Consider the following 12,480-nt stretch of genomic DNA (forward strand, 5'->3'; position numbering starts at 1 on the left):
TTGCTACAAATTGTACTGGGACAATTGGCTATCCACATGCAAAAGAATGAAGCTGCACCCCTTCCTAATGCTTTATATCAAAATCAGCTCAAAATAGGGACACCTGGGTGGCTCAGCGGTTCAGCACCTGCCTTCAGCCCAGGGCGTGGTCCTGGAATCCCAGGATCGAGTCCCACATTGGGCTCCCTACATGGAGCCTGCTTCTCCCTCTGCCTGTATCTCTGCTTCTCTCATGTGTCTCTCATGAATAAATCTTTTTAAAAAATAAAAAATTAAAATTAGCTCAAAATGGATCAGACCTAAACGTAAGAGCTAATATTAGAAAAGTAGGTATAAATCTTTGTGACCTTGGATTAGGTAATAGTTTCTTAGATATGATACCAAAAGCACAAGCAACCAAAAAACAATATAGATAAAGTGGATAAAGAAAAAAATAGATGAAATTACCACCAGGTTTGTCATAATTTGCAATAATAGGAAGCTAATACTGGTCCATAGGATGAGCAGCAGTGGGAAGACAGTACTCTTCCTGGGCCTGAAGTGTCAGAGGGAAGAAGTAGTGTTACCAGAGAACCTGATGAGGACTGAAGCCATGGAAAAGGGGCCATCAGACAGGAGCTGCGATCCTAGAGGCAGTCATGCCAAGAAAAGAGGAAATGCTAGAAAAAGTGGAAGTGGGGGTAAAACACGTTGGTCTCTCTCTCTCTCTCCCTGCCAACGTCTCTTCACATGACTTTACCTCTCATTGGCTAAAGGCCAGCATGAAGGCAGAAGCAAGAGAACCTGTGTCATACACTCCATAGATCAGTCTCTGGGCAGAGCAAGGCTAATAAAGGGGGGGATTAATTTGAGTTAAGGGTGGGAACAAATAACCAACATGATGGGTAAAAGGTGTACAGGGTCTATTTAGCTAGGTATAATAGAAACTTCACTATAGGATCTTAGCCAAAAATAGTTATAATTTTCCATGTGACATTAGAAGTCTAGAAGAGCAGTCCAGGATTAGTGCATTGGCTTAATTAGCTCAACCCAGAATGGGCACATGTCACTGCTGCTCATAATCTGTTGGTCAGATCTTGCCACATGGCCTCAATCCCACTGCAGGGGAGGCTGGGAGACTTACCTTCTATTTCTCTGTTTCCCTATCCCTTCTTTACTGTCAAAGCCTCCTTTCCACCATAGAGGCAAAAAAAAAAAAGAAAGAAAGACAAACAAAAAAAACGAAACCCTAACAAAAACCACACAAAAAAATACCTTCCCTCCCAGCTTTCCTTGTACCTCCCGTATGGAATATAGCCCAATCTTGACCAATAGGACTAAGGAGAAGTCTATTGAAGTTCTCGTCGAAAATGTTTTCTCCACAATAAAAATAGACATTGAGAGGAAATGCTTCTCTTTAGCCAAATGTCATGTCCACCTGTGTTGCTCAAAATGAGGCAACCCTCTTGTGGCCACGTGAGGACAAATTAGCAAACAAGGCAGAAAGAGCTTGAGTCCTTGATGACATAACAAAGCTGCTGGACCCAAGCTGCGACTGCCCTTCCCCTGGATGTCATTATAAGAGATAATAAATGTCCTTGTTGCATAAACCACTTTTGACCAGGTATTCTGTTATTTGCACGCAAAGCAACCCAAATGATGCATTTCTTTCTTAAGCTGGTTTGGTTTAGATTTTCTATTACCAAGATATAAAGAATCCTAACTTGTGCAACCAGATGGATCCAGAAAGTAGGAACTGTGCCTGAAATGGGAAAGACTGATTAGCACGGTAGTCACGCACAGTAATTAGGAACAGAGTGTTACAAGATGATGGAGCAGAGAGACCAGCGAGGGGAGAACTGACTGAGTAGACTCCCTCCTCCTCTCCTGGGAGATGAGGCTCTGGATCACCCTCCTAATGAGTACGACGTGACAATGAAGAACGGCCAAGTTAGGAGTAACCCAGAGGGGGACATCTGGTAAACAGGCCTTAATGAACACCAGGCAGAGTGGAGGGATGCAGGAGAGTTCCAGGTGGGGCAGAGGTAGAGGGAATGAATACCTTCAGGCACGGAGTCTCCACCAGGCTGCAGCTGGGTCCCAGCTCTTACAAATCAAATGGGAAAACATATATTCTCAGGGCGGGGAGACAAGGTTTCTAATATTTCTGGCACTGGGGAAGGCAGCCAGCCACAGGGGGATCCTTCCGGTCCGATCTGATTTGGTGCTAGGAATTCTGGATTTGGGGGCTGTGTATGTCCAGCCAGGACCGAGTTAGATCATCTACAATGCGTTTATAGTGGCTAGTGTCGTAAACATGTCACTTGGTGTAATTCGATATTCAGTGTATCTCTCTGGGAGATCTTGGCACTCCTCATGGGCCAGGCTCCAGGAGAAGGTAGAAAAGTTAGTAAAAACTCAACCTCCTGGTTCTCTGGTAGCTCCCACCCTGCTAGTGATTACGAGTCTGATGAAAATCTGCCCCTTTTCTGAGTGCTTCATTCCTTAATGGATGTTTGTTGAGGGGTCCACTATGTGCTAAACCACAAGCTGGATGCTGGAGACACAGTCTTGACAGCAAACAAGGCCTGTACTCATGGAGCTGACAGTTTCTAGAGAGAGAGTCAGACATCGAGCAAGTGAAACAAAGACGATTATATGGTACCTGCTGTGTTAAATGCTTAGAAGGAAAGGATTTGGAGCCAGGCAAGAACTTGACCTGGATAGCAGAGTCAGGGCCATTAGGCTGAGATGGGAAGGAGCCCAGGATGGAAGTCGGGGTGCAGGCGGGGCATCACTTGGTGTTTGGGAACTGCTTTGTTCAAAGGGGGGAAATGACCACAAGTGTGTCTGAAGAGTCTCCTGCTATAAAACAACTCAACCCTGTATACACCGTATTTCATAGGGCACTAGTGGGCTCACAGAAAATAAAGGAAATTTCTACAGGAACACAAAAGAGAGCTGGGAAACTGGAGATGGGAGCTCTTGACACATGAAACACTGCTCACCTGGCTGCAGGTGCGCTCTGAGGCGGCTGAGGGCAGAGAGCCTGAGCATCCAAAGGCCTGCTACACACACTGTTCAGCGTAAGGGCATCACGTGCCCGTGAGATGCCAGGCTCTGCGAGCGAGATAGACAAGATCCCTGCTGTCGCGGGCAGACGCCAGCTGGCAATCTTATCAGGGAGAGAGACAACAAACAAGGAACAGATAAATAATTTCAGATGGTGGCAATATGAGGAAATTAGAAAGCATATTGCGGTAAGGAATTACCTACCAGGTGGTGAGGAGTGTGAGTGGGTTACTTGAGCTGGGGTAGTCTGGGAAGCCCCCTCTGAAAAGCTGACGGTTCAGTTAAGAAGGGGAATCAGCCATGTAAATCTCCGGGGGGTGGGGGTAGGAGGCAGAACTTTCCTGATCTAGAAACCTCTCCTCCTAGTCTAGACACTGATCTGAAAGCTTCTGAGAGGAAACAAAGCCCAGGACTGGAATGTGTCTGCCTTCACTGTCAAGACTTTGGGGCCAGGGTGCCCAAAGAACCGCAAGTGTGAGGGGGGGGGTGCACACCACTCCTGGTGCTTCCCACCCAGACGCAGACAGGAGAGGAAGCACCTGCCCTGGTGTGGTTTGGCCAGAGAGCAGAGGGGCTGCTCGTAGTCACATGTACAACATGAACTCAGAGAAAGGCACGTACACCGTGAGTACTGCTTACCCGGGGTGGGAAGGGGGAGAAGAGACAACGAGAGGTGATTAAATCTGTACTGCTTCAGTGATGTGTTAATTTTATCACTTAAGAAGAGAAATTTAATTTTAAAAATATTGATTTTTATTGTCAATAAGTGCGAATTATCTTTTTTAAATATTTTATTTATTTTAGAGAGAGCATGAGCCAGCACACCGGCCAGGAGAAAGGCAGAGGGAGAAGCAGACTCCCCACTGAGCAGGGAGTGTAGTGGGGCTCCATCCCGGGACCCTGGGTTCATGAGCTGAGTCAAAGGCAGATGCTTCGTCAACTGAGCCACCCAGATGACCTTAAGTGCAAATTATTAATCAAAAAATGCAAATGAATATTTTCCAGACTCTCAAGGCCTCCAGGTCTAATAGTCTAAAGAGGATTGTTAACCTCCACACCCTACAGTCACCTCCCTCTTTTTATGGAAAAGAGCCACAGCCGTATTAGTAAACAGCAACGGGCCAGGGAAACTTCTGCACCTGGAGTGATTTCCAGTTGACAAAACAAACAACCAGTATCAGCCTGAGGACATTTGGGAACATGTGTAAGCCCTGCTCCTCCTATCATCTTCCAAGTGTCTCCTTCCATTTGCTTTTCTTTCATTTTGTTAATATTAAAGAGGACTTGTAAGTAAATTAAAAAGGTCAATGAATTAAATTTTTTTTTTCTAATCCCTCTTACGTCCATAAGTGTCTTAATGTGTGGCACCTGGCTCAGCTGGTTAAGTATCTGCCTTGGGCTCAGGTCATAATCCCAGGGTCCTGGGATTGGCCCCAAGTCAGGATCCCTGTCCAGCAGGGAGTCTGCTTCTCCTTCTCCCTCTGCCCCACTGGCTTGTGCTCTTACTCACACACACTCTCTCTCAAATACATAAATAAAAAAATCTTTTAAAAAGTGTCTTAATGTTATCACACCTTCCATATATTTGTCACCCCCAAACACGACTACATGCCCTCAATAATGCTTTAGACCAGTGCTTTTTGAATGTTAGTGTGCATTTAATCACCTGGGGATGGCTGCCTTCGGTTCAGGGTGTGTGTGATCCTGGGGTCCTGGGATGGAGTCCCATCGGGCTCCCCACGGAGAGCCTACTTTTCTCTCTGCCTGTGTCTCTGCCTCTTTCTCTGTCTCTCATGAATAAATAAATAAAATCTTTAAAAAAACCCTGCAGATTTTGATTCAGTAGATCTGGGAGGGAGCCTCTAATTGTCCATTTCTAATTCCCAGGTGATACCCATGCTGGTGATCGAAGATCTACACCTGTTGGACAGGTGGACTGGAGCTACAGAACAATTTAAATATATTTACTCACCTTGGAAGGCCAGAGTGAGTTTTTTTTTTCTTATTATTGAGATATAATTCATCTGCCACAAAATTCACTTTTATAGTATATGATTCAGTGTTTTTTATTATATTCACAAGAATGGTGCAATGTAACCATCACCACAATCAACTTCAGAACACTTTCATCACCTCGGGAAGAAAACCACAACCCATACCCATTAGCAGTCACTCTCCATTCTCCCCAGGCGCTGTGAAGAATTTAGGCTAAGGGTATAAATGCTGATTGCAACTTATTTTAGTTATGATGGGCAGGAACATCTTCTCTGAGAAGGTGACATTTGAGAAGAGACTTGAATCATGGGAAGTAATGAGTCACGCAAAGATACAGGGAAATCGTATTCTGCTCAGAGGCAATGGCAGAGAAAAGTCTTTGAGGACAAAATGAGTCTGGCACATTCGAAACATCAGGAAGGCACATGGAGCTGGAGTGTGGGACCCAAGGGAGAGAGTGCTGGAAAATGAGTTTGGCTCTGATTCTCATTATCGGTAATTGACCTACGTTGTTCTGTTTCTAGAAACAGTTAGGATTGGTGGTGACTTGAAGATGACCATGAATTCTCTGACATTCCTCCCTTTGAGAAGGCGGGTTTATGTCTCCTCCCCTTTAATGTGGGCCCCACGACGGTCTGACCAATAGAGTACAGAAGAGACACTGTGCCAGTTTCTAGATCTAGGCCTTAAGAGATCATAAGCTTTTACATTCTGTTTAGTGGAACATTTACTCTTGGAACCTATCGTCTAGACTGTGAGGAAGCTCCAGACACACGGAGAGGCCATGCATAGGGCACAGGTGAGCTGCCAGCCAAAGTCTGTGTCACCTGCCAGCCATGTGCATGAGCCTTTGGGACGTCCAACCCCACCGAACCTCACATGGCTCTGGTTCTAGCTTCTGAGTGCAGTTACATGAGCGCCCTTCCTCAGCACAAAAACCACCTAGTGGAGCCCAGTCCACTCACAGAACCACAGAGAGATTTTTTAGTTACTGCACCAGGTTTTTTTTTTTTTTTTTTTTTTTTTTTTTTTTTTTTTTTTATGATAGAGAGAGAGAGGCAGAGACGTAGGAGGAGGGAGAGGCAGGATCCAAGACGGGAACCCAACATGGGACTCGATCCCGGGACTGCCAGGCAGGCACTAAAGCACTGAGCCACCCAGGGATCCCCTGCACAAGGTTTTGATCTGGAGATTTACTTCCTTCAACTTTTAATCTGGAGATTTACTTCCTTCAACTTTGATCAATATTCTTACATGACTTCCTCGATAATTTCTTCCTTCCACTTTTTCGTTCCCTGTCTGCATCTTTGTTAATGAGATGTGGAACTTCATGAATTGATTCTCTAAGCCTGCAACATTTTCTTCTTCATATTTTAAATCTTTCTTTAATTCTATTTTTTCGGACATATTTTTGTTTACCCTCAGCCTTCTATTGCATTTTTTATTTCAGACTACGAGAGAGGTTCAGTTGTAGTTTGATCTTGCTTTTGTCTGCTCTGTGGGTGTCAGGAGAGGGTGGGACAAGGTGAAGAGACAGGCTCTGCTTAGAGCTATTATTAAATTTCAAATGCTCAACCCTAGTTCTGCTCCCCCCATTGTTCCTGGTGTGTCAGAGCCTCTCCTGGGTCTGCAGTGCAGACTGGGTTTTGTTCGGGCTGAAGCCCCACCTCCCCCTCTTACCCCAGCTCTGGGCTGAGCCTCCTGTGTCCTGATTCTTCTATGACCAGACCTCTATCCACTTTCCGGTGTCCACAAACACAGATCAGTCTCTTGACTGATGTGCCATCCCAGTTTGCTTCGTTAGGGTCCCAACAAACTTAAAAAGAAAAAATTCCTTTGCTGTCAGGTCAATGAATTCTTGAAGGAGAGAAGCTCTGTCTGCTTCATTAATGAGAATTTTTTTTTTTTTTTTTTTTTTTTGAGAATTTCTTTTTCACCACATAGGGAGATAGTGGGCCGTAAACATCCTTTTATTTGTACAAATCCACCTGTTTGCTGTCATAACGTTACTTTGAATTATTTTCTGCTCAGAATTTAAAAATAAGCTCTAAGCATTGCCTGCGAAATGTTTTGTTTTTCTCACGTTCTCTGCCATATGCCCTTCATTTCCAGCAAGGCCGCATTTATGTGAATTTAAATCGACCCAATAAGGAATGTGGCATAAAAATATTAATGAAACCTCACTTTATGAGCAAATCTGAAACATTCAAATGTCGCCAAATTGAAGCAATTTTTTTTTTGCTTTTGATAATGAATTAGTGTTTGGGTGGAGAAGCCTTCCAAGGCTCATTGGTCAAGTGAATGATTAAAGGTGCGCAGACAGTCTTGCCACACGGTGGCGCCACTTCAGGAGGTTTCTCCTGGGACAGTAGGAGTCTCCATGTTCATGGGCACTGGGACTTGGACTTGTGATTTTAGTGTAATTAAAAAAAAAACAAAAAACTTTCTTACATCTCAAGTAACTTTTAACTAAGCATTATGCATTAGTACTAATTCAAGCACAGAAAAATGCTCCTGGTTGAATGAAGTGGGAAGCCAATAAAGATGGGGAAAAAGCCTTGAACACAGGCCCCTGGGACATGCCACAAGGTCACTTACAGGAAGGTGTCCCGCACACGGTGCGAGGTGATGCTGGCGGGGTAAAACCTGGAGCAAAGGAGAAAATCAGCCACCGTGATCATAGATACAGGCTCTCTGGAAGTATCACCTTTACTTTTATGCTTGTGCTCATGGGAACATTTGGCGTCCATGATCTGAGTGTTGAATTTACACAAGAACTTCAGAAAAAAGTCTTGCAAAATGTGATCACTGTGAACAATTCTATTCCTGAATAAAGGCTTTCTGTTAGCAGAGAGCTATTACCTACATCGTCTTGTTTAGGCCTCGCAGGGCCTATGAAAAAGGTGGGCGGTGGGGCTGTTTTAAACACGATGAAGCACTTGGGTACCTGCCCCAAGTCATGGCTACAGGGGAGATGAATCAGGACCTGGCATCCAGCCTTTGGACTCCTTATTTGGAACTGACAGATGGGTCCTTTGTATGACAGGCTCCTTACAACCCAAAGACGTGAGATATGCCATGGTCAACTAAATTCAGTGCCCTGAACAGCAATTTTGAAAATTAAATATTTCTAATGGAACTTAGATTACTTTTGAAATTTTCTTTGAAAAATTACTACTCACATGAAATAAAATTCCTAGAATAGAAGAAAAAATAAAACGTGGGGAGACAGTCCTCCTCTTTCCCTGTCCCCCGGTCTCCACCCCTTGCTGTCGCTAGCTGCTGGCATGAATTTCCAGAAAGTCATTATTTTATATATTATAAACTATTGTAGGGCACCTGGGTGGCTCAGTCTGTTAACTGTCTGACTTTTGATTTTGGCTCAGGTCATGATCTCAGGGTTGCGAGATTGGGCCCTGTGTCAGGCTCTGTGCTGGATATGGAGTCTGCTTAAGATTCTCTCTCTCCCTCTCCCTCTGCCCCTCCCCTCTCTAAAAAAAAAAAAATATATATATATATATATATGCAGTGCAGTATGACTTTTTCAGAGCATAGAATTAATATACTGCACATAAAGTATGCATATATAAATTTATACCCTTTTTTACCCAAATGATAACATATTCTATATACTGTTACGTACCTTAATTTTTTTCCCCACTCACCTAGGTATCTTGGAGAGTTTTCATTGTTGGTACAAGGAGCTCTGTTCTTTCTAATGGTTGTTTTGTTCTCCATTGCATGGTTGCACATTTGATTCATTCAGTGCTGATGGAATTTTAGGTAGTTTTGCCATCTAGAAATGGTCTCAGAGTAACTGCTCGTTTTCTGAAAGGACAACTTGATTTTATGAGGTCGGTAGAAGCTGACAATGACCTTTCCTGTTTACCGGAAGCACTTCTAGTTTTATAGTGTTTTGTTCTGTTTTTAAGGCTGCTTTGTTTTGAAAAGTGGCTGGTCCTAGTCAAATAGTCAAATATAGAACTGCCCCCAAGTAAATTAAAGTGCAGCTCCAGGCAGTTGAGACTGGATCCTGATCCCAGAAGACTTGGAGAAAAACAGAGAGCTGCAGAATCTGGGTACCTGCAAGCTCCCTGGCCTCTGTTATCCTCCCTAAGGGCTGCAGAGCCTTCTGGAAAGCTGCCGCCTAGCCTGGGTCAGATTGCTTACACGCCGCTGCTTCCCAGGCCAGCGTTCCCAACCTTAAGCCAGTGCACATTTATAGAACACTTCCATGTGATCCTGGCGGAGGCAGACCACGGGCGGAGGGCAGTGCTGAGAAGTCCTAACATCAGGAAGAGAGGGCCTTTTCTCAGCTCTCCTCATGCTAAGAGGATCCTGGGTAAGTAAGTTTCAGACTGATGGCTTTCTTCCTTTGAACAACGTGTGCCTTTCAACTGGTTTGGCTACTGAGATTAGAGGGGATAAATGCATTTCTTGCTTTTCTTTCCTTATAAAGGGAAATTAAAGGCACATCTGTGCTGCTTATTTCCAAACTCCCCCACCCCCTTGTCTCCTGAGCCGCATGAACTGTATTTTTTTCTTTCCAATAAGTTACTTTTGGTAGGATAAGTCCCCATTGATCTAGACCCTGGTCCCGTCATTCGTAAAATAAGGGTTTTTGACTGGATGAAATTTCATTCTTCTGGCCTCTGTTATGATTCTGCCTATTGCAAATGGGATTTTCAAGTATTTATGGTTCTGTGGAATGATGATTTAATAGACCCCCTGAGGCCCTAATACAGTGAGACTTTATGGGAAAAAGTTATTTTAAAACTCCTAATGGTGTTGACTTTGACATATTTGCCGTGTTTCTCTAGACTCACACAAGTACCTTTTCAGACCATTTCTGAAGTTGTGGCTGCCAGCTCGAGTTGCCACGTGATTTCAACAGAAACAGTGTTTTTGAGTCTGACGTGGTGTCAGTTATAACTGAATCTTCAGGCCACACCGAAGTAAGGCAGAGTGCTAAGCCTCATTCAAAAATCTTATGGTTTAGTAAAACACAGTGCAGTGTGTGTGTGCGTGTGGGTCCTATTTCATAGCATGTTCCATTAAACAGAAATGCACAGACTGCCATTCCTTATCCCACTCATACCACGTACACTCTAACTATGTAATGTCTGCATATGTGTGTGCATAGGTGGCAAGTCTCCTCCAGCTTTAGCTGCTGCTTCCAAATTGGCACATTGTCCTTCCTAGTGAATACCTGTTGGCTACTTTGGGATTGTCCTACTCTCAGGTCCAACCGGTAGGGTCCTGTTTCCCTCCACGTCCTCCTGCACAGACACCAATACCAGGTGGGTCTTGTGGCTGTTGGTGGTTGACTTCTGGAAAAGTCTTATTGTCCAGTTTTGTTTTAAAAGTCCACTTGATTTTCCTATCTTGTTGCTCTGTTTATATGGGGAGATTTGGGAAGATCTAAGAACTCTGCTGCCACCATGTTCCCAGAATGCCCCTTGTCAGGGTTGTCATCGCCGTATCAGGAGACCGCCTCGCTTCTGCAGTAACCCTAATGGGTAGTAATATGGTCTGGCCCAGAAGCAAAGGGAACGGGGAGGAAGAATCCAGAGGTTTCCGTGAATGTGCATTGGAGAGACAAGAGGAATGAAACAGAGGGAAAATTAAAACACAATCATTCATCCTTTCACTTCTTTTAGCAAACACTCAAGTGGCTCCACGTATTGGGTTCTGGGAATGATGGTATCATCATAAGCCACTGTCACATAAGCCCAAACCCTGCAGAGCACCTGGGCTGGAGGGAGGCAGATACCAAGCAGCAATCACTGCAAGGTGCAGAATTACCATTAGGGTCCCAGGGGATGTGATTGAAAGAACACAGTCCTATCAGTGGAAATGGGAAAGTCAAAGGGGCTTTAGGTTGAAGAAGAAAGATACGAATTCACATTTCAAGAGGCTATTTGTGAATCATCTAAGTAGAAATCTCTGCCAGAATTAAAACCACAGTGGGTGCAGAAGGAAGCGAGGAACAGTGGTCTAGATTTTGTGCCTTCTGCCTGGACTCAGCAGAGGAAGTTAAGGGAACTAGTGGAATCTTCTGAGGAGACCAGGCTGGAAGACCAAAGCCTGGATCTTATTGAATGGCTCCCCTGAGAGGGTGCAGTGAGCAACCGGGAAAGGTGGAGGAGAGCCGGATTTTGTAGCACTTATGTAAGCAGACAGAAGTTCAGAGAAAGTGGGGGTGACAATGTCAGATGCTGTGGAGATGCTGAAGGAGGATGAGGACGGAGCAAAGGCCAGAGTCTGTGGATCCTGGGCCACTTCTGAGTGTGGTCACCATCAGGGAACATTGGTTGAAAGAAATAGAAACTCTGAGTTGAGAAGACCTAGCTCTGGGCTGTAGCAACTCCTTGCATCCTGGCTTCTTAGCTAGCACCTGCTTCCTTCTACTGAGGGTGGGCTGATATCTACTGGGTTCCTAACCTTGTTCCTCCCTCAGGCCATCACGTACAGTCTCCGGGTGTCTCTGGTACTGATTCCAGCCTCCATTCCTCATTGCCTTGTGATTTATGCCCCTACCCCCATTGATTGACTTCCACGGCCTTAATTATATATCAAGAGAGAAGTTCTGATTGGCTCAGCTTAGGCCCATTAGCAGCTTCGAGGAGGCGGATTGGTGCCATAGACAGGACGCTGAGTCAGGGGTGGGTGGGGAATGAGCCATTTTCATGGCAGGCCCTCAAGAATTGCCTACTTAAGTGTGATTTTATGGGAGTAAAGTAGTAAAGCTGGTTGCAATGATGGGTGCTGCTAACTGCATGCAAGGATGTGTACAGAATGGGCCAGGGGCATGGGGGGCGTAAAGGACAACACTGGGGGGCCAGGACAAATGTAATTCAGCAGACTGTGGAGTACTGGCCTGTAGACAACCAATCTCACTATGATGCTGACCGTGCTCCGTATCTCTGATTCCCGAGGAGATGAGAAGCCTGGGTGAGATAGTCCATCCTGGCATGGGAGGTCCTATCCCAACTCAGAAGGCAGGGCAGGGGACCGAGATCCAGGTGGTGAGACAAGGGAGCAGCCCACCGTGCCTAAGAAATGAATACAGGAAGGCCAGTCTTTGTGGGCTCATCTGAACTGTTTGAGAGTCACTGGACAGTCCACAATCCCTGTCCCCAGTCCTTAAGTCGGCTGTGTATAGAAGGGGTAGATACCGATGTGTTTGTATAATCCTAGCCTGCTGTGGCAAGCCTGTGCGTGTGTTGCAATCTCGGGCAATGGTTGTGTATGGCAGGAGCAACTCAAGATCGCTGCCACCTTGCCAACGTTTCATAAATGTTGTTAATGAGGGTGTTTAAAATTGACACGGTGGAGAGAGTCGCTGGGACGAGTGAGTGCTCCGAGTTTGTGACCTAAAAAGGGGAAATTCTGCTCCGCACTCAAGTCAGGGACCAGCCCTTGCAGAGCCCC

The 12,480-nt window shown here is 45.2% G+C and overlaps 1 protein-coding gene across 13 annotated transcripts in view; it reads left to right on the plus strand.

Annotated features, from left to right (window-relative positions):
- The first annotated feature begins 3,417 nt into the window (after positions 1-3,417).
- TACC2 (transforming acidic coiled-coil containing protein 2) overlaps positions 3,418-12,480 on the plus strand; it is a 212,078-nt gene continuing 203,015 nt past the window's right edge. For 9 of the 13 annotated variants that reach the window (XM_049103376.1, XM_049103386.1, XM_049103390.1 and 6 more), the window contains exon 1: positions 4,944-5,037. Coding sequence is in view for 1 of the 13 variants with exons in the window: in XM_049103385.1 (XP_048959342.1) it covers positions 9,371-9,388 (18 nt within the window). In the remaining 12 variants the exon portion in view is untranslated. Of the gene's footprint in view, positions 3,676-4,938; positions 5,038-9,247; positions 9,389-12,480 lie in introns of those variants that run through there. The other 4 variants (XM_049103377.1, XM_049103383.1, XM_049103382.1 and 1 more) reach the window with 3 other exon arrangements.

Source organism: Canis lupus, chromosome 28 (genome assembly GCF_003254725.2).
Source record: "Canis lupus dingo isolate Sandy chromosome 28, ASM325472v2, whole genome shotgun sequence".
Taxonomy (NCBI): Eukaryota; Metazoa; Chordata; class Mammalia; order Carnivora; family Canidae; genus Canis; species Canis lupus.